Source organism: Anoplophora glabripennis, unplaced genomic scaffold, assembly GCF_000390285.2.
Source record: "Anoplophora glabripennis isolate ALB-LARVAE unplaced genomic scaffold, Agla_2.0 scaffold1236, whole genome shotgun sequence".
Taxonomy (NCBI): domain Eukaryota; kingdom Metazoa; phylum Arthropoda; class Insecta; order Coleoptera; family Cerambycidae; genus Anoplophora; species Anoplophora glabripennis.
This window is the reverse complement of record NW_019417332.1, coordinates 60,645-82,070: the sequence shown is the minus strand read 5'-3', so window position 1 is coordinate 82,070 and position 21,426 is coordinate 60,645. Positions and strand designations below refer to the sequence as shown.

The window sequence follows — 21,426 nt, the reverse complement described above, 5'->3', positions numbered from 1 at the left end:
AAAAAACCCGTGGTGCCGGTCACGAAAAGTGAAAGCATTTTTCAAGTTTTTTCCCATTACCTGCCAACAATTGGTGAGTCCTGTTTACAAATTATTATTTTTTCATTACCTATTTACTTGTATTCATATGGTTGTGTACTCTCGGCCAATGTAGCATAGGAGGGCAATTTATCGGCACCTTGCATAAGGGTGTGGTGATGCTACAAACTGTATGTAAAAGGTGGAAATAAGTAAATACAGATAAACTGAGACAGCCACAAAGCTGTCACTTTATTTACACAAATATCCTGTTTACAAAACTGATGTAAATTACTATGTAGAACTATACAATGTGCAATAATGGCTGTCAAAACCAGCACAGCCAGTTTTCAGTCGAGACCAGCTCAACCGATTCGATTAAATGAAGAAATCGTATAACCTCATTGTCGTAAATATATTAGCAAAATTAATGATTGGGTGAAGGTGAAAGCAACACTCAGAGAAATATAAGGAGGCTATATCCCCCTTTCCATATCGATTTCCGGTCGATGCTGATCTCGTCTGCAAGCAATTCATTTAAAGATCTCGCATCATCAAATACAATACAATACATAACATTTTTATCTTAAAATATGTAATATGTACAATTCGTTATTAATTATACTTTAAATCGCCTTTAAAACACCATCACAGGGTCAGGAAGACAAAAGTGATACTTGCAGAATGGACAACACAATGTTTGCAAATTAAAATAAATTTTTGGAAATTTGAACTAGACATTATAACAAACTTCATCAGCAAATAAAAAAATAGAAAGTAGATATATTTTACTGTTAGGTAAAAAGCCAGCCGAGTCTTTTATAAATTATTCTGTAATTAATTTGAGAAAGCATGAAGTCTGACGCTTGAAGAGATAATCTACCATCTATCAACTACAACTTCACCAACTGAAACAGAATAATACATAAGCAGTGAGAAGAAAAAAATAAGATGCCCTCATGCAGATTAATAAGATAAAAGGAATATGTTAGTAAAGAAAAAGATATTAATTAATCTTAAAGGATTTCCTCATTCTTGGTAAGAAAGGGGGCACTCCAAATGGCTCATTCTGTCTTCATGACGAGCTTATTACATTCGACATATTGGCTTTTGTACTGTGAACATTAAAAAAACACATTTAATCATAAGAACAGAAAATATTACTATATATATATAAAACAATAAAATCGCAATAAATAATACTTACTTATTAATTACTCTCGTTCCATTCTAGGAATGTTAGACACTCAAAATACAAAACATAAATTAGTAGTAAAGCTGTTTATCAGAATATATGTGTATCTGTTTGCATGTGTAAATGAGAAATAATTATAAAAAAAATACATCACAAAGAAGGTAATGGCAACAATAACTTACTTATTGAAATCATGGAATAGAATTTCTAATAAAAATTTGAAATAAGTATTTTCAGTATATGCATATAGTTTTCGACCATATTTAGAAAATATACAGGATATAACTTTAAGTGGGGGTCAATTTTTTAGGGGTAATAGTATGTCTTCTCTTGAGCGCAAATCTGATTTTTTTTTTAATCAAATAAATAGTTGAGCTATAATTATTTTTTTTAAATGCACTTTAATTATTATGTATGCCACTATCAACGCTGCCAATTGTTCTTAAATCAATTTACATTGTGGGCTGTGAAAATGAAAAATAATTTAGTAAACTAGATTGCATTTTTATAACTTAGCAGTGTTATTTTAAAGTCACCATATTTTTTTGATATCACTGTGATGAACCTTAAAAACAATCCATCATTTCTAAAAAAAACAAAAATTTTTACACGATTTATTAAATATTAACTAATACTAATAATAATAATATACAGAAATATGTTACTAATTGTAAATATTTTTTTTTAATCAACTATTAGACAACAAAACTAGGTAATTAAAAATAATTTTCTGATAACAGATTCATTTAATATTACATATTATTTTAAAGTGTTCTGTTGCAGTATGCCTTTGAAAACGGAAAAGTTCCGTTTTACCAGGTGTTCTCACACCTGGTAAAACGGAAATGGCCGAAAACTGCACTGTTTCATTTGGATACATATTTGCTTAGTCTTCGACTAAGTTCGGAGAATGTTGTACATAAGTGCCTTTATGTAGTGTAAGTATAAAATTATTTATTACATTGTTCAGTGACGATACAGTGAAATTTTATGTTGTAATTTCAAGCTTCTGTACATTATGAAAAAGCATATATATGAATCAAGAAAGAGTTGATATGGTTAGAGCCTAGTTTTTCTCAGGAGCAAAAAAGACGATATCAGATAGATTACGTCAACTTGTAAGTACCGAATACTGAAATGTTTGTCAGATTGGTTCAACATTTAAGAGGCTATGGGACCTTTGAACCAGAAATTTTAATACTCGAAAATTTTCCACAAAATCTTAAATGTTATGTTATAAAAATCAGGTGAGTAAACAGATCATTTATTTTTATGTACTTCATTTATCATTATTGATTACTGCTTAAGTTTTCTGTTGGGTTACTTGTTAAATACTGTTTCATAGTTAACATAAAAGTCATAAAAGAATTAATTTTAGATTTTGTGGGGTGGTAGGGCTTATGGCGAACACCCACTCGACAAAAGTAACGTGCCAAACCTCACGGCGAGTGGTGGAAATTTGCTTTTTAATAACCTTTCCTTTAAATATAAGATTTGATAACAATGCACAGCCTAGTTCCCAATTGTGCATGCTATGCCCAAAGCGTGCCCTAGTTTGAAGTTACACTAACTTGTCTAGTGACAGAGTACGAAAATTACGGTAGCCTCTGTAAAAATATGACCCCCTACTCAAAGTTACATCCTGTATAACACCTGGTTCAGTCAATAGCTTGATCTTTAAAACTTTATATTTTAAAGTACATAATAGCTTAGGATAATTCAGTAGTACTATACAAACGGCCTGTCCTGTCTTCTGCTTTATAAAAAGTTTTAAAGAAAAAGATAAAGTTGCTGGCAGAATTTTACATAAATATAAAATTTTGTTTCCTTTTATTTAGAATATCTTATTGACACAATTATTTGCAACCATTTTTAGAATGAATAATTTATTAATACTCTTGGGTCTTTTGGCAGTGCATCAATACAAAAATATATTTTTTTAAACTTGAGTTATGAATTTTACAATATGTATCGAGTACTAAAGGCAAAGCTAAATCAGTGCAATTTATAAAGGTCTAGATATTTTTTCAATGAGTCTACAATACATATATTGATAAATCTTCCTAGATAAGTTTTTATGTTCACAAACAGCAGCATTTTTTTCTCCTATTCAAATTGTTTCGTTAAGAACAGTATATCTGGACATTCCATCGGTAAGACTAACTAGCTTATAAAATGTTTCACATTTTCGAAATAAAGGATGTCAAAGTTTATTTACTGCGGCAATATATTGTGAACCATTACAATTCACCAACAGTGATGTAAGACAGCGCATGACCGATGTCGTGACCTGTCATGACCGTCACGTCACATAGAAAATGATTTTATTAAGATTAATATTAAATTAATATGTATTAAATATTCATTATCAATGCGGTAAGAACTAGGTTTATGTTCCACCTGGCGACGTGGTGTCTTTAAAACTTAACCAATGGTAATAATATTTTGTTTTATTACTTTATAACTTGTAATCTATAGCCAAAGAACATTTGTTTTTTGTGTTGTTTGTTTTGTAGTTAAAAACTTTTTTGATATCAAGTTCTTGTTGTTGAATTTATTAAGGCAATATTAGGATTCAGTAATTTATATTTCAGAAAAATTACTTTTATTTTGCATAGTGAGGGGATAAAACTATTTACATTTAAGTACTTTCATTTTTCCTAACTGAAACTATTTATGATGATAATGACCGTCACGAGCTTAAATGACGGTTATTTCACATCACTATTCGACAATCAAACTAAATATTTTTTAAAGCAAGAATAACAGAAATGTAGATACCTATTCATTTTGCCATTATATGCAGAAAAGGTTAGTTACACATTGTTAGTCTTCTTCACATGTCAACCAATTAGTACAAAAAATAATGAAAATCCACCTATTTTGAAGAAAATTAGTATAGTAATTAAATGAAAAAATCCAACCCTCTTCATAATATCTTTTTATCCCACAGGTTAAGGAGGTTCGATAGATCTTTTGCGGGGCGGGCAGTGTGGGAGGGAAGCCTATGCATATACACAGGCGTTTCGTTGTAATACCAACCTTACATAAACTAATTTGAGTGAACTAAATATAATATATACGAATGAAATTTATACAGTGCATGGCGATTAACTTTTTATTTGAATAAAAGTGTCTATTTATACATTAAGAGCTTGTAAAACTATGGATGAAATCTGGCAACATTGCACATCAGTATGGAGTAATGGTAAAAGTTGGGGTGAACTGTCAATTGAATCCTCTAGTATCAAAACCCCTTAAATCCACTTTAGTGAAATTTGCATAAATGAAGAAAAACTGTTTAACCAACTTCTGATAGCGACTCCGTAATGAAATTTTGTTTTGTGAAATTTTAATACTAACTGGACAACAAATTGCATCAAACACAACAAAATTGTTTATAATAAACCCACAAATTTGAAAACAAAAATGGAGTTAGTGGAATTTGAAACCAACTATAGGATTTAATGGATTTTGAATATCAGTAAAGTGGATTTAATGGGTTTTGACAAAGAACAAATGAAAATGACAAAAAAAATTTAGGTGGCACACATTTTTATTAAAGACAAACTAATAAGGTAATTATAATTACTATTAATAATTAATAAAACGAGTAAAAATTAATAATAAACTAATGAAAAACTAAAATACTAAAATAATAAAAAATAAAATTAAACACTCAGGTCTGGAACATCTTCTACTTCGCTTTCTACCTTTATCTGGTGTTACAATTTCAATTTGTGTAGTAATATCGGACATTATTTTATTGGAACTTGTTAACGAATACAAGACTAAACTAAAAACAATAATACTAGCACAACAATGATTGATCTAATATTGCATAAATTAAATTTGTACAGCGCCGCCGACCATATGTTGTCACGTTAGCCTTCTATGATTGGCTATTGTGGATTTAGTGGGGTGTGAATGTTAGCTCAAATGGATTTCGTGGCGTTTGAATCTAAACACACTTTTTAGAGTACATTTTTATACATATTAGGTAACTTTTGCAATCATTCGAATGAACACTTCAATAGGGAATTTTAGTAGGAATATTTTGCTGCGTATATCTCATTTTTCATCAAAAACGGATTTAAGGGGTTTTGATACTAGAGGACTCAATTGTGCTTAGCGCATATACCGTAACATGAATGAACATCCAAGATACAAGGGAAAAATAATGACTGAAAAGCAATATAAAATACGTATGAAACAGAATGTGCATTGATGAGAAAAAAGTAAAATGTGCAAACTGAGAATCCATATGATAACTATCAAGAAACTCGGTGTATAGTAGTGAGTCAAATTGAAGATTATGACAGAACATCTATCTATACTGTTTGTTTTGCAAAGAGATCCTTTCAATTTTTGTTTCAAATTGCTATTATATTGCATTAGATCATGAAAAATTTTTACTACTATGTATGTTTTCGACTGGAATAATTTTATAGTCTATAATCGAGCTATTCAAATATAGCACGTCAGTCGAAGCGTTAAATACAGTGTACAGTGTTGCCATATTTCCTTTCATTGGATCAGATGTTTGTTCAAATTTGTCAAAACTATTCATTCCATTATCTCAATAATTACATTGTAAGTGCATATTTTTATTGTTATAAAATGTTTAGTAATATTTAATTCCTTAATTACAATTTTATTTTCCTGATCCTAACCATTTTTAACCATTTACGTTTGATTAAAGTTTTTTGCCAACTCCCATAAGAGCCTGTGTATAAGAGCATAATTTTTAATATCATTTTTCAAAAAAACTATATTGGCAATCGATCTGTTTTTACATGAGGCAGTTTGCATATTTATTAACAATTTCAATGATTATGAAAACTTTCTTACCATTTTTTTTTTCGGTATCGAACCTCCTTAAATAATGTTAATTTGTTAGATAAAAATACAACTTGATAAAAAAATTATTTAGGAACAAAAAAATTTGACATTTATTACAACAGAAAATTTTAAAAATTATTAATTACATCAATGTTAAAATTCTATTAGGTACTTATCTGTGTATTTATTGTTGGCATGTTAAACTGATTTTTTCCTCTTGATCTTCTATTTTAATTTTTGATACATTTTACAATTGGGTTACACTATACTTAGGCTCACTGTGACCACAAATTTTTCTTGGAAATATTAGTTATTATTATTGTTATTTTGTAATTAGAAATATTATAACAAGTTTAGATTATACCCAGGGTATTTTCTAAGTCTCTTATCATAATTACAGGAGGTTGATCATTGGGCCATTTAACATCAAAAAGCCATGAATCTAAAGCCACTGGTTCTCAAGAGAGTGTTGAAGATTAAAAAAATATCACAGTTAATAAATAAAGTATCTCTGAAGATGTTTGACGGATTAATGAAACTTAAGACATAGTCAGAAACAAAAATTCAGTAAATTAATACACGAATTTATCAATCAGTGAAGACGCTGAGAGGTGCTGTCATGAAGGACCCCAGTATTTGGAAGCCACTCAGTATTTTGAAAATTGGATAAATCTATTTAATTCATGGCATTATTTCTGAGGAAAAAGATGTCCACTATATTTGAAGAGTAAACCAATTTTGAGTTATTTTCTAAATTTCAGACAAAGAACCCAGCACAAACCTTATGGGTTTGTGTTCCCGGTCGATTCGTCTGAATTTTTGATATATCGTACGTAACACCTTCCTGATCAAGTGTTCATAGGCCCAAAGTCCGGAAATTAACAGTTTTCGAGATATCAAGGAGACAAAATCTAAAAAAATTGAATATTTCCATGAACCTAAACATGGAAACGAGCACTTTTGAAAATAATTATTATCCATTTTTTATTAATTATTCGATTTAGATCGATTTGAATATTCATAATATATATCTGGAATCCATATCAGTATGACTAAACCCCCGGGACACCCCCAAAATAAGGGTTGAAAAACTAAAATATTTATATCTCAGGTTATTACGATATTATGAACTTGTTTTTTTTTTTTTTTATGAATCATTCTATACAGCTAAGAGCATGTGTGGCAAAATCCTCGACCTATTTCCATCCCGAAACACTCCCAAAATAGGGATTGAAAAACTAAAACTTTATATCTCAGGTTGTTACGTGATTATGTTAGGTATGTTATTTGATCTGGGTTGCTAACTTTGAAGGTTAACAAACTAGTAAAACTGCCTAGCAAAGCTTTTGTTCGTCACATACTTGATGGTTCGAAGCCAAATCATACCATATATAGAATTTTCCATTCTTACCGAATCTGAGGTAAAGTTTATCTAGAAAATAGGGGAGCCTATTTAAAATTCTAAAGTTGATTTTCAAATGACCTTGAGTATCAAGTTCCAAGTTTGCAATTGCCATCGGCTAACTTCCTCTGAACCCTACAACTTTTGTACAAGTCATATCTCACTACCATGCATCCTTAGTCCGAAACTCGACCCTACAAATTACCCTGTATATATCCCCTATTTTGGGGCTGTTCCGTATGATTTACAAAACAAAAAACAGGTGGATAATCTCATAACAACCCGAGATACATATTTTAGTTTTTCTACCCCTATTTGGAGGGCGTTTCGGGGTGGAAATGGTTTGAGGATTTTTCAACACATGCTCTTAACCATACAGAATGATTCATAAAAAAAAAACAGATGGATAATCTCATAACAACTCGAAATATAAATATTTTAATTTTTCTACCCCTATTTAATGGATAATTTTGTAATAACCCGAGATATAAAAATTTAGGGACTTTTAATCAGAAGTGTCAAATACAACATATCAAAAATTCAGACGAATCGACCAGGAACTCAAACCCATAAGGTTTGTGCGGGGTCCTTTATGATAGTATCAATTAATTTTAAATAGTGTGTTATCAGCTCAATCAAGTCCAAAAAAATCTGTGGTATTATTTTGAAGCATGTTGGTTCGTTTCTCAGATTATGTGGACCATTTGCTTTATCCTTAGATTTGTGATTGAAGAAGCAACATACTGAAATTATGACAGAAAATACCATATGGCACATATATGTCACAGGACATCTTATTTAAAACAAAAATGTACACATATTTTTTAAAGATGTAATAAATAAAATGGCCTGAAGCAATAACTTCTAGTTAATGCATGCAGATATGGAAACTCACATTCATCTTGAAAACAGATTTTGCTCAAGACTTTCAATTAGTACATTAATATTATTCAACGTCATGCAAGTTTTCATTTTTGGACTAAGTATGTAGGGAAAAAAGATCGTCATATTTAATCCACTACTAATGTGTACCCAGCTCCTTCCATTGATGAGCCCTAAATTAATACTATTTATAAAGTTCCCCCTCTAACATGTGAAATTTTCAATTTAATTAATGACATATTTATGATGTATTACCAAATTAATATACTTCTTCAAACTTTGACACCCTGCAGATGGAAAAAGAGTAAAATTTAATCAAGACATATTTTAATCTGAAAACTGTCCTATTCCTAATGGCACAGCTTATATAATTTACATTAATAACATATTTTAGAATTATTGATTACTGTAATATCACAATTTTGTCTTTACCGTTAAAAAATACTAAAAACCTTTATAAATTACATCGTAATATTGCAGAATCTTTCGAAATAATGTTAAAATGATTAATGTACGATATTCTAAAACAGCAGGATGCAGAACATCCAGAAATTTAGCAAAGACAAAGGGATATTTTAAAATTTTTTATTACCTCAAAGTAATTTAACACTGCCAATTACAAGTATTATTTATTTACAGATTTGTATCAATTACAAACATAGGACAAGACAAACAGTTTCAGGTATTAATTAGTAAAAAGAAAAGAATAAATATAACACAGATCGAACGGTTGTTTTACCTGTGTATTGGTACTGGAGTAAAAAATATACATAATAACTAGATATATAAATAAATATTCTGAAAACTATTTGTCAGTATCCACAAAACGTGTACGTGTACATTTATAGTAAATCACAAAATATTCACATTATGTTACAAACTTTAAAACTGACTTTATGATTTACTTGATGAACTTGGTTGTTAAAGTGCTATTCGCTCACGAACATATTTTACATACAGAATAAATTTTAAGTACACCCTGAAACTTAAAAGAAAAGTCCTTATATGTTTTCCTAATAATTTATATGTCCAATTAATGGTCTTCACTCCACTTACTTTATGAGAATGTGCAATGTACAAAACAAAAATGAAGAAACAACCGCTGGAACGTATATTTTTCACTAATCTTCCAGTTGGAAAACTGGCATACTAAAATCATGGTTTCAATAGCCCAATACCAACACGTGATGATGACTATGTGTACAGTGCTTTCATAAATGCCCGAGTCCCATGTATCCAGACTTGTTTTGGCGCTCAGTACATTTGATTCTCTTAAATTGCTGTTTCAGAAATTACCAGGGAAAAATCACTAACTAGGACCCTAGATTAAATGTCAATCCAGAGGCGTTCGTAACTTGTGTAGTGTTTTTACACTTGTAATTTTTAATGTTTTCATGCCTGTTGTACAATTTAACTGCGTTTACCAGTATTTCTGAGCTTTTCTACAAATTAATCTTTGTCGAGTTAGAAAAAATTGTTCTTTTCAGTAAATAATATTTTGAAGTTATGTTTCATTTGTTACATTATTATTTCTTGTAGATTTGTGCGACGTTTATACTGGAATGCTATATTATGATGGTACATTTTTGCGGTGGTAAACGGAAGACAGATGGTTGGTCTTATTCTTTGCAATCCTGCATGGAACAATTTCCTGATACTAATAGCGTATACGATGTCCTTAAAAACCACAAATTAGTCGACAGGCAGATCTACTGTTTTAACAGAAAATATTGTTGAAGATATTCGACAACCAATGGTATAAGTTCTAAGAAACCTGTTTCGCAGTTATTTACACAAACAGGTACTACGATGAACTGAAATATAGTTTGAATTATGTTTTTTAACCCAAATCTAGTTAAAAAATAATTAATAATTAAATAATTTTGAAAATTTTTACTTTTACTTTAACTTATAGACTTTTTAGGTTGGTTAATTTGTGAATGTACAAGAAATAATTGTACATATTATTATATAGATAATATCTCTGTAGGTGTATCCCTCACAAGGCATTAAAAAAGTAGCTCCATATACATCCCTATAAGGTTTCTGTTGTGCAAGTTACATCCTCCTGATCACAATGATAATTAGCAATGATATTTTATTCCGATGAAGTACGAGTACATTTATTTAGTTATTTAAATTTTATTGAAACATCCTCAGAAAATAGGTATCTGGGTAGCAGTTTCAAGATGAATAATAAATAGACCCAATTTTTTTTTCGAGAAGTAATAGATGGAGAATGATACCGTAACATATTACGACAAACCCTGTATTTTCAACAAGATAGAGCTGCAGCTGCAGCTGAAGCTATAAGATATCTTCAGGACTTTTATGGTGATAAATTGATTACTAGGAGCTTGTGGTCTGCTTAAAGCCTGATCTCACACCTTTAGATTTTTATCTGTTTGGCCATATCAAAAATAAGTATTTAAACGTCCTCTCCATACACTTGAGCTGGAAGCAGCAATTGAACATGAAATAAACATTTTAACACCAAATGAACTTGTGTCACATAAAACACAGAGTAACTTTTTATTTGGAAAACATACATTTATTATAAATTTGATTTACATAATAACTTCGTGTTTATGTTAGCATCATAAGGTAAATTAATTTGCGTACAATTTATATTTAAATATTGAAAAAAAAATCAGTAAAACACTGAAACTTTTTGGTATCCTCCGTCTTTAAAGGATTTTGTGTTAATTACTGCCTCCGGTCACGTGGGATTCGGGTATTTATGAAGGCACTGTATCTGGTTATTATTAAAGAAAATATACATATTTTAAAAATTATTAAGTAAATTTATTTTATTTTTTCATATTTCAAAATGTATTTAAGAAACATTACTCTATATTAAACATGTTCCCTGAAATTTATATTGAGTCTTTAACTGAGTAATTTACATGTGAACATATCTCCACTGGTTTAAAATAGACAAATTCCAATATTGCTGAATACATCAATCTACCCCAAGATAGCATTGATAAAATGCAGGTAAAACAATTTACAGAGAATTGGCACATTTTGTATTCATAAAAATTTACTTTTCCTATTGTTTGAACCAAAGCATATAGTGGTACTTTATTTTTTGTAATCATATACAGATCTAATAATAATTTTTATAAACTATAATTTCGGTGTTCCTTTGTGCACATTAACAACCTAGTTTTTATAGTAATCAAGACCTTAAGTTAGGATCATGCATGGGATAATCTCAAGACTGTTGCCAACGATAAGTACTATATTAATTATACTATTATAATAGTTGTAGTAGTAAAATGTCTAGATTCATTCTAAGCTCTGAGAGTAAGGACGAATCAATTCTAATTGAAAAATATCACTCCCATAATACGTTCCCTTCAAAAATCACAATCTAAATTAATTATCAAAACAGCCTAAATTTCTACAGGAATATTGAGTCAAATAGCAAACAGACTTGGAATTATACCTTGTCTATAAAACATGTTGGTATTATTTACTACATCCAAAAAGACACACTTTTTGGTACATGACATTCGTTGATGATCAGAAAACCGCCTCAGTCTTGTTGCGTTTTAATCAAATCATGCACTTTGAATTAAGTTGTTTTCCTATGAATCACAAATTTCAACTCTCGCGGGCACACAACTTGCCTAATATTCGACGAACTTTTGCTTCAATTTATATATATATTATATTACACAACTCACAAGAAAATACCATTTCAAATAAAAAAAATATGGTATTTATAAAACTACATCTAAAAATGTCTTATTTGCTGTGTAATATAAATGTAAAATTTTTGTTAGGGGCACTAGGAAACACTAGCAATGTCAACTTGCAATTTAGTGGGTAAAAACGGGTATGCTAATTTACTAATATTTAAATATTTCTATTTCATTTCTTGCTTTCAACTTCACATCGGTACTTGTACAATCATAAAATATTAAAAAATAGAAATTCATTGCCATTGTCCTTGAAAAAATTTTAGCTTGTGAAGAGTGATTACTGAAATGCAAAACTAATAAGTAATTATCTACAAGGATTTTCCTTGCCCACTTAATAAAAATTAGAACCCATACACTAAAAAAAGTTACCTATTACTTAAATAATTTTTTTTGGGATCTGCTAAGACGCGTAAAATAACTAAATGATCAAAAAGGCACTTTTTGAATACTCAACCAAGATGGTATTTCTTCACACTTTTTGACTTAGATTCATCGATAGCACCCGTTTACACACTAAAGGCTGTCCTCGTTAATGGAGGCAGTTTTGATCTATATGGGACACACATGTAGTAAGCCAAAGAAAACAGCCCACATTAGTACAATCCAGTGTACGGTGTAAATTGGATTCTCACCATCTGCAATTTTTCTGGCGACGAATTTAAGAGTTTCATCAAGTAATATTACTGGAATTGAAAATTTCATTACTGTCAGCCATTCTTCAACTGTCAATGGACAAACTTGGAATACAACCTAAAAGTATTAAATCTCTAATTAAAACTGAAGTTAATTTTAGAGAGCAGGTATAATTACAGAAAGAACTTCAACATAGAGAATGACAAAGTGGAGAGTGAAGGAAAGAGCCATCGATCCAATTAGCCACCAGTTGCACCATGGGGGCATGGCAATTAAAGACTGATTCTCTGATAAACTGAAAGTAAGTCATCAATTAAATGACCAAATTATAATACATAATTATGAAAAGTTTTAGATTATTGTGCTTCTGTACTGTAAGAATTGCTTACGTATAATTTAAACTTCTAATAATACTTTACCTGTTCATGGCATTCAACATCTCAATAGTTACAAGTACCGAAAGAGCCATAGTCATGGGATGAGGATCGTTAAAGACTTTACAGTCAACACCCTTAAAATCTGCCCCTGCAGAAGAACACTGCAAGTGGTGAGTCTAAAAAATAATACAAATTTTAAATATAAATATCTATTAGCTTAATTCTGTTATTCATACCAATTGATAGTAGCTCATTTGCGGGCCCTCTGGAGAAAACATAAACCACCAAGCAGCAGCACCAACGGTGGCAGCACCAACATAACCACCAATAGCCAAATACCTAAAGAATAACCAGCCTGATATTAGAGATTCATCAGCTTTACGTGGTGGTTTATTCATGATGTCTAAATCAGGTGGGTTAAAACCAAGAGCAGTAGCTGGAAGACCATCAGTTACCAAATTAACCCACAACAGTTGTACTGGGATAAGAGCTTCAGGCAAACCAAGTGCGGCAGTCAAGAAAATAGAAACTACTTCACCAATGTTAGAAGAGATCAAGTAACGAATGAACTGCTTCATGTTGTTGTAGATGGCACGACCTTCCTCAACAGCAGCCACAATAGATGAGAAATTATCATCAGCTAGTACCATCTCTGATGCCGATTTAGCTACTGCAGTTCCTGATCCCATGGCAATACCAATCTCTGCTTTTTTCAATGCTGGGGCATCATTTACACCATCACCAGTCTACAGAGTAAGATATATAAGATAATATTCCAAAATTTATTCTTTTATATTTAAATAAAATAATTTTGAACATGCCAAAAAAATCCCGTTGCTAATCGCTGAAAAATTTCTAAAATAAGCTTCCTTAACATTTTTTATCAAATACATTGCAAAAATTAAACAAAAGTAATGAATAACTTTATACAGCTATATTAAAATTCTTCTAAAATCTATTTTTTGAAAATAGAAAATCGATTGTAATTTCTGTATAACAAACAGAAGAAGAATGATCTCATAGCAAAATAAACACTAAGTTATTAATATATGTATATCCATTAATAAAAAAAAATGTCAATGTTCCACTAAATATGAAAAAACAACTTACCATAGCAGATATTTCATTCATACTTTGTAAATATTCAACAATCTTAGATTTGTGAGCAGGCTCAACACGAGAAAACAGCCTAGCACGAGCGCAAGCAGCCTTTTGTTCAGCTGGAGATAAATCGTCAAATTCACGTCCAGAATAAGATTTTCCAGTACTATCTTCATTTTCACCGAATACACCAATACGTCTACAAATGGCTTCTGCTGTTGCTTTGTTGTCACCAGTAATAACAATTACACGAATACCAGCTGCACGGCATCTAACAATAGAGTCAAATACTTCTTTGCGTGGGGGATCCAACATACCAACTACACCAACAAAGGTTAAATTAACTTCATAAGTATAGAATTTGGAGGAATCTCCAAGATCCATTTCTTCCGGTTTCATGGGGTTGTCACCCGTAGCAAGAGCTAGACAACGAAGGGTATCACGTCCACAACCATATTGTGCAGTCAGTTCAACAATACGTTTCTTTAAATTGCTAGTTAGAGGAACCTTCTGCGTACCAACACGTGCATGCGTGCATCTATCTAAAACACCTTCAGGTGCACCTTTCACAAAGAGTTTGGGTCCATTTCCTAAACGAGACGGCTTAAGAGGTACACAGTAGGAAGACATTGATTTCCGATCACGTGAGAATTCTAAAGTAAATTCTTTTTTCCATTTACTTTCAATGTCCTGTCTTACACAAATTGCAATTTGACGGCGGTCTCCAGTTTTAGTCACATTAAAAGGATTCATTTTTTCAGCTAAAACGATAAGGGCAGTTTCAGTAGCTTCACCAACCTTTTCAAAGGTTTGTTTAAACTCGTTGAAATCAATAGACGAATCATTGCACATAATACAAATGGTACCTAATTCCTGAAGAGCATCAAATTCGCCGCATTTTACCTTCTGTCCTTTAAGAAATATCTCACCAATAGGTTCATATGTCGAACCGGTAATTTCAAATTCATGAAAACTGCTATCATTCCCTTCAACCTTGTCAAATATGAACATACGGGATACAGACATTTGGTTGGTGGTTAGTGTACCAGTTTTATCAGAACAAATTACGGAGGTACAACCAAGAGTTTCTACAGAAGGAAGTGATCTTACAATAGCGTTTTTCTTGGCCATACGACGAGTACCTAATGCCAAACAGGTAGTGATAACAGCAGGTAAACCTTCTGGGATGGCCGCTACCGCCAAAGCAACAGCAATTTTGAAATAATAAACAGCACCCTTAATCCAAGACCCACCATGAGCAGGATCATTAAAGTGACCAATATTAATAGCCCACACAGCTACACAAATAACAGATATGACCTTAGATAATTGTTCACCAAACTCATCAAGCTTTTGTTGGAGAGGAGTTTTTATTTCTTCTGTTTCTGACATTTCAGTTCTAATTTTACCGATAGCGGTGTTAAGACCAGTACCAATAACTATACCACGGGCTTTACCCGCTGCCACATTAGTACCAGAGAAAAGAATGTTTTTTTTATCTTGATTCACAGCACGTAGGTCAGGAATGGGTTCAGTGTGTTTGATTACGGAAACGGATTCACCGGTCAAAATGGACTGATCAATACGTAGTGTTGTAGAGAAAATTTTAGTGAGACGGATATCAGCAGGAATCTTGTCACCAACAGATATCTCAACAATGTCGCCAGGTACAATTTCGTTCGCCCTAATTTTTTGTACTCCAGATTTATCTCCTCTAATAACTTTACCCATTTCAGGTTCATATTCCTTAAGGGCTTCAATGGCAGACTCGGCATTTCTTTCCTGTAGTGGAAAATTGTAGTAAGTGATTAAAAAAAAACTGTATTAGGATCTCCTATAAAGGGAGAGACACACATTCCGCACTATAGGTTAAAATAATATAAATTTTGTAAGAATGAAAACACCTTTTTTTTTGTGAGTGAACAAATTGTCCACTAGCCACGTCAGCATCAAGTGAGACAAGTACATGAACAAAAAAGTATTTCGTCACAAGTCTAAAATTTTTTCTATTTACATAGAATTTTATGTTTAATTTAATTCAATATGAACACAGCAAATTAACAAATTCGAAGACATGTAATGAGATAAAATTGTCAACTGTGGAAAAAACAAAAAAAAATAATCACTGTATCATAGTTCATTTTGATTTAAATTGAACATTATATACAAATATCAAAAATTGCATTTCTACTAACTGGAAGTAAAACACTTTTTGATCGTTAGCTTGTCCAAACTAACACGGTTCGTAGACAAATTTCTTAGTCACAAAAAAAATTTACATTTTTATATGTTGCAAAACAAATTATTTTATATAACAGAAAATAAGTTTTATTTTTTTTAATCGATCTTTTGCCCAAATAATTTTTTGTAGACTCCGAAGTAGGAAAAGATTGCTAATGTCTTGCTTAAATAATCAATTAATATAATTATAACAGTACAATAACATGCACATTAAATAAGTTGTTCTTATCGCACAAGAATTAATTCAAAAACTGTGATTTTTAAGTGGATTCAAATAAGCAGAATGTCACAAATGAGTCTTAATTACATTATGCAAAGGCAGTATAATTCCAAGTTATAGAAGTTCAATTAAATGTTATAACTCTGTGGTTAACATTTTAAGAAAAAGTAAAAAAAAAGTTTTAAATGAAAAAACATTTTGATTGTCATTTTGAAAAGCCAAAAAGGGTTCTGAATGTATCATTCAGAATAGTAATTAATGTATATTGTATACTGGGTGTAACGTAAAGGTTGGGAATAAATTAAACGGTGGATTATTTGGTTTAAAAAATAATTTTTTCTCATATGAAGTTATGCTCTACGGGTTTTCTTTTCCAAGCTACAGGGCGCTAAAAAGTTTCAAAAAATTTAGTTTTTCTCTAATAAATTTCGAACATTATAATATAATGGAACGAAATTTTAGCCTTAGCTTAATTTGATAATCCCTTAGTAACGGGAAAAAATTAACTTTGTAAGTTACTCAGTGGCACGCGTACAGATTGTACCATAAGGTTTTTCGAAGAAAATTGTGGTACGCCACTGGTAAAAACATCTTTTTAACAGTGGCATAAATAACAAAAGCATTATGAAGTACGCTTTGACTCAGCCACCGAACTTGGTCAAATAGGCATTGAAAAAAAATTTTTGCATTGAAAATGATATTAAAAAACTAAATTTTTTGAAATTTTTTAACACCCCGCAGCTTGGAAAAGAGAACCCGTAGAGCATAATTTTATATGACAAATATTTATTTTTTAAAATAAAAAATCCACTGTTTAATTTATTCCCAACCTTTATGTTAATATCCACAATTTATTTTCATTTTGATTTAATTGTCACAAAGATTTATAGATATATTATAATAGTTTTGGTAGATTTGATTAAGATCGAGTGTATTAATAATACAGGGTGGTCCAGGTTTTAATCAGGAAACTTCCCCAGGTGGAAGAACAAATTATCTTAAGCTAAACGTGTGGGTTGTGGTTCACTTTCTTTTGTCATCATTTATTTATCTAAATAAAAGTAAATATTCACTACCTAATTTTAATTACCGGTAACCAACCAATGGTGAACATATGGGATGTCAGTACCACTAGGAGGAGCTTCAGAATTATGACACCACTAAGTATTCTGAAATTGGAAAAATTTTTCTTTAAACTGCCATTGATAATGGAGAGCACTCGAAATTTTGAGGTTCCTAGTGGTATTGACCCCCCTCCATATTTTCACCATACATTAATGATAAATTTTTGTTAGTGTTTTGTCTCAATAATAGCATGGGGATTTTCGTCACTTCAAATATGCAAATTCTATTTGGAAAGCGGATAGCATAAATCCGAACAGCTTCAGATCGATTTTAAGTCAAGCTGAAATTTTTTTGTAGGGAATAGGGGCTTATAATAAACGAAAAAAAAAATAAATGCGTGAGCCGGGGCGGCGGACGGTTGATTTGGGGGGTTGAAAAGTTATGAAAAATTGTATCATTGGGATTTCTAGCGAAAGTTGACGTCAAACAAAACAGTACTTATTTAATACAAAAGTTGTAGATCATGCAAAAATCTACAACTTTTGTAGAGGTCATTTTTTAACATAACCTCAAAATTTCCGAGAAAAATGCGAAAAACAGGTTTTTTCTGATTTTTCGTTTTTTATATCTCATTTCCGCAATAATGTAATTTTGACGAAACTTGGTGACAGTATACCTTTCTCTGTCTTAAATAATCTCAAATTTTTCTAGATAAAAAAATCAAGAAGTTTCTGAGATATTCATTTTTTCAGCCTAACACTTTTTTTCAAAGAAAAATTCTACTTAAAAAATCTTCTTACGGCGTTCTGCGGCTAATCATTTTTTTCGTTTTGACATACTTTTTGGTGAAATAAAAAAAATTGTAATCACAGTTTAAAAACATGCTCAAAAATGTAAAAAAAGTAAAGAATGACTTGCAGCAATGAATTTTTCAGTAATTGTTGATAATTTGTTTAAATTAAAAAAAAAATCAAAAACTGATTACGCCATTCAATTGTACGGAAAAAATACAAAAAAAATTTTTCATTGTTTGACCCAAAACTATTTTTATACAGTATTGCTATAAACATCAAGTCGAATAGTGCGTTAATTTGGGATAATTTGCTGTGGACTGTAGGTCTGGTTCAGAAACTGCTAACGTTGAAACACAAAATTTTTTTAATTGATAATAACTGATATGTAATAAAAGTAATGCATGAAATGACAGAGCGTGCTTCTTATTGGTCGCTGTCTCACGCACTGGCGGCTGTGGCCTCGCGGCTCACTGCTCAGGCACAGCTTAATAATATATAGTAATGTCAATATTGTAATTATTCGTTACTTTTTATCCGTTACTTGAATAAGTAACGAATACTGAGTAATCGATGAGAAAAGTATTCGATACTGATACTTTTTAAGTTTCGAACATGTAATCACGATAATCGGTAATACTCGGAGTCGGTTCGAAATATTTACTGAACGCGTGAATTTCAGATTTGTCTCGTAGATACAATATTTTGTATCGGGTATCGGGTCTCGGAATATTTATCATGTACTCGTTCGACGAGTATCGCAAGGAAAAAGTAGTGGCGTAGTCGTCAACCTATAGTATTGTTACTTAAGATAAAATACCTTTTTGTTGACATTTAACATTTGACAGCTGTAAAATATATTTAATCAGTAATTAACCAATGTAATTATTTAATTCGTAGTTTGCTGCAGTATAGTAGATACCTATGCACCTGAAGAACGTAAATAATATATAAACATACAAAACTTAAATTATTTATATATTTATTAACATTTAAATAAATAATTATTTTCTAAATTTATTTATTTTAAACACAAAAAAAATATATATATTCTACTCTTGTCTTATAGAAATTAGTCTTATAAAAATAGAAATACCTAACGAAAAAATAAATATCCAAAATAACAATTAACGTAATTTATCAATTCAAAACAATTTACTGTTTTGTGCGAATGCCTACTACTACAAAGTTTTATGAATAAACAAAAAATCGTTGCAGTTTAGAAAAATGATTTTGTTTACATACTTCGATTTTAATAATCTATTATTGCGCCGTTCTGTTATTATTTGACTTGCCTTAGAGAATATACGTTCGCTTGGAATAGATGTAGCCACAATGGATAAAAGTTTATTTAGCCGGCCGAACTATTCATGTACTCAGTAACGTACTCAGTAGGTAACGAATACAAAGTAACGAGTACTCAAGATAAAACTAACGAATACCCTGAGTACTAAAAAGTAACTGTATTTGACATCACTAATAATATACTCAGCTATGAATGTACGGTCGGGTCGGAACCCACCCGTCATACGCTGTGTGACGGTTCTTCTTCTTCATCTTCATCATCTAGTGGTTGGTCCTAATAAGTCCCATAGCACTGCGGCCTAATTAGGCCTATTGTGCGTCCCACTACTAGTCCTATTCAGTAAGTAGATTTGTCCTTTTTACAAAGTCCAAAAGCTTCCTTGCTGACACTTCTCTCAGTTTCTTGGGTTCGAAATAGGGTCTCCCAAGGAGCGCCATTCTGCTACGTGCAAATCCCGGGCACTCGCCCAGGATATGCAGAGAAGTTTCATCCGCCGATTCACATCCTCGGCAGACCGAACTGTCTACAAGCTTTAGCTTATGTAGATGTTTCCTAAAGTGACAGTGTCCCGTTATGAGTCCTGTCACTCTCCTGAGCCGGATTCTGTTCAAGCTCAGTAGTTCATTCGCTCTTTCCTTCAAAGGATACTCCATGAGCTCCTTAGAATGGCTATGTCCTGGCCTTGAAGTCCAGTATTTCCTGTGTTCTGTCTCAGTCCATTTGCCCAGAGCCCGCCTGACCACACTGGGAAATGTGCCACAGAAGGGCTCCGGGCTGTGTGTGACGGTTAGTCACATTTGAATTCAAACATAGTGAATAAATAAAATAAATAATTTTTTTTTCCGTATGATCGATTAGTGTACTTATTTTTTTTTAAAGTTTGATGAATTCATAGATATACAGTGTGTCCAAGATAAGGATGGGATAGCATTAGGATCTAGGAAACGGTAAGAGATACGGGGTGGCTCAGATTAGAAAAAAGTTGTTTTTTGTACCTAACAATATGTTGTTGTAAAATTAAATAAGTTTTAAAATTTCGGGTAGTTCCGGAGATATCCGGATAATTTTTTCTGGCTTTATTTGAAAACGAATTTTAAAATAAATTACATATTTACAATTCCACTTTTTTCGCTCTATACAATAGCGTCAACATTTTTGCAATCCAACGTTTCGTCTTCGAGGGGCCATCATCGGGTTAATTTTTTTTAAATACGTCGCTGCTATTTATATGACAAAATCTAAAGTCATTTTTAATTCTGAATTAGAGATAATTCCTATTGTAATCGCTTAAAAAGTTTTTAGCTTGTTTTAGCTACAATTTAAAATTTTTCCTGAGTACGGCTCTGAACGCTTTCAAATATCTATTGGACGAAGCCATAACAGTATAAAAGTCAATACCGCACAAAATATCCAACAGTTTTTTAGTACTGTTAGCAATACTAATTAGAAATAATAAAATATTCCATAAATTCATATAATTTTTTTATTAGATACAACTTTTTAAATTATGGATTGAAAAATATTGTTGGATATTTTGTGCTGTATTGACTTTTATTCTCTCCTCTCTCTCTCTCTATCTATCTCTCGCTCTCTCTCTCTCTCTCTCTCTCTATATCTCTCTCTCTCTCTCTCTCTCTCTCTCT

At 31.4% G+C, this 21,426-nt stretch overlaps 1 protein-coding gene across 1 annotated transcript in view; it reads right to left on the bottom strand.

The window, feature by feature from the left end:
• Positions 1-241: 241 nt before the first annotated feature.
• The window catches only part of LOC108914343 (calcium-transporting ATPase sarcoplasmic/endoplasmic reticulum type), a 27,179-nt gene continuing 5,994 nt past the window's right edge, over positions 242-21,426 (bottom strand). Inside the window, exons 2-7 of the mRNA XM_023456184.1 lie at positions 14,170-15,942; positions 13,296-13,805; positions 13,102-13,235; positions 12,860-12,977; positions 12,682-12,799; positions 242-926 (exon numbers count right to left, since the gene is read on the bottom strand). Coding sequence (XP_023311952.1) covers positions 898-926; positions 12,682-12,799; positions 12,860-12,977; positions 13,102-13,235; positions 13,296-13,805; positions 14,170-15,891 — 2,631 coding nt within the window. The 5' untranslated portion in view covers positions 15,892-15,942 and the 3' untranslated portion in view covers positions 242-897. The remainder of the gene's footprint in view (positions 927-12,681; positions 12,800-12,859; positions 12,978-13,101; positions 13,236-13,295; positions 13,806-14,169; positions 15,943-21,426) is intronic.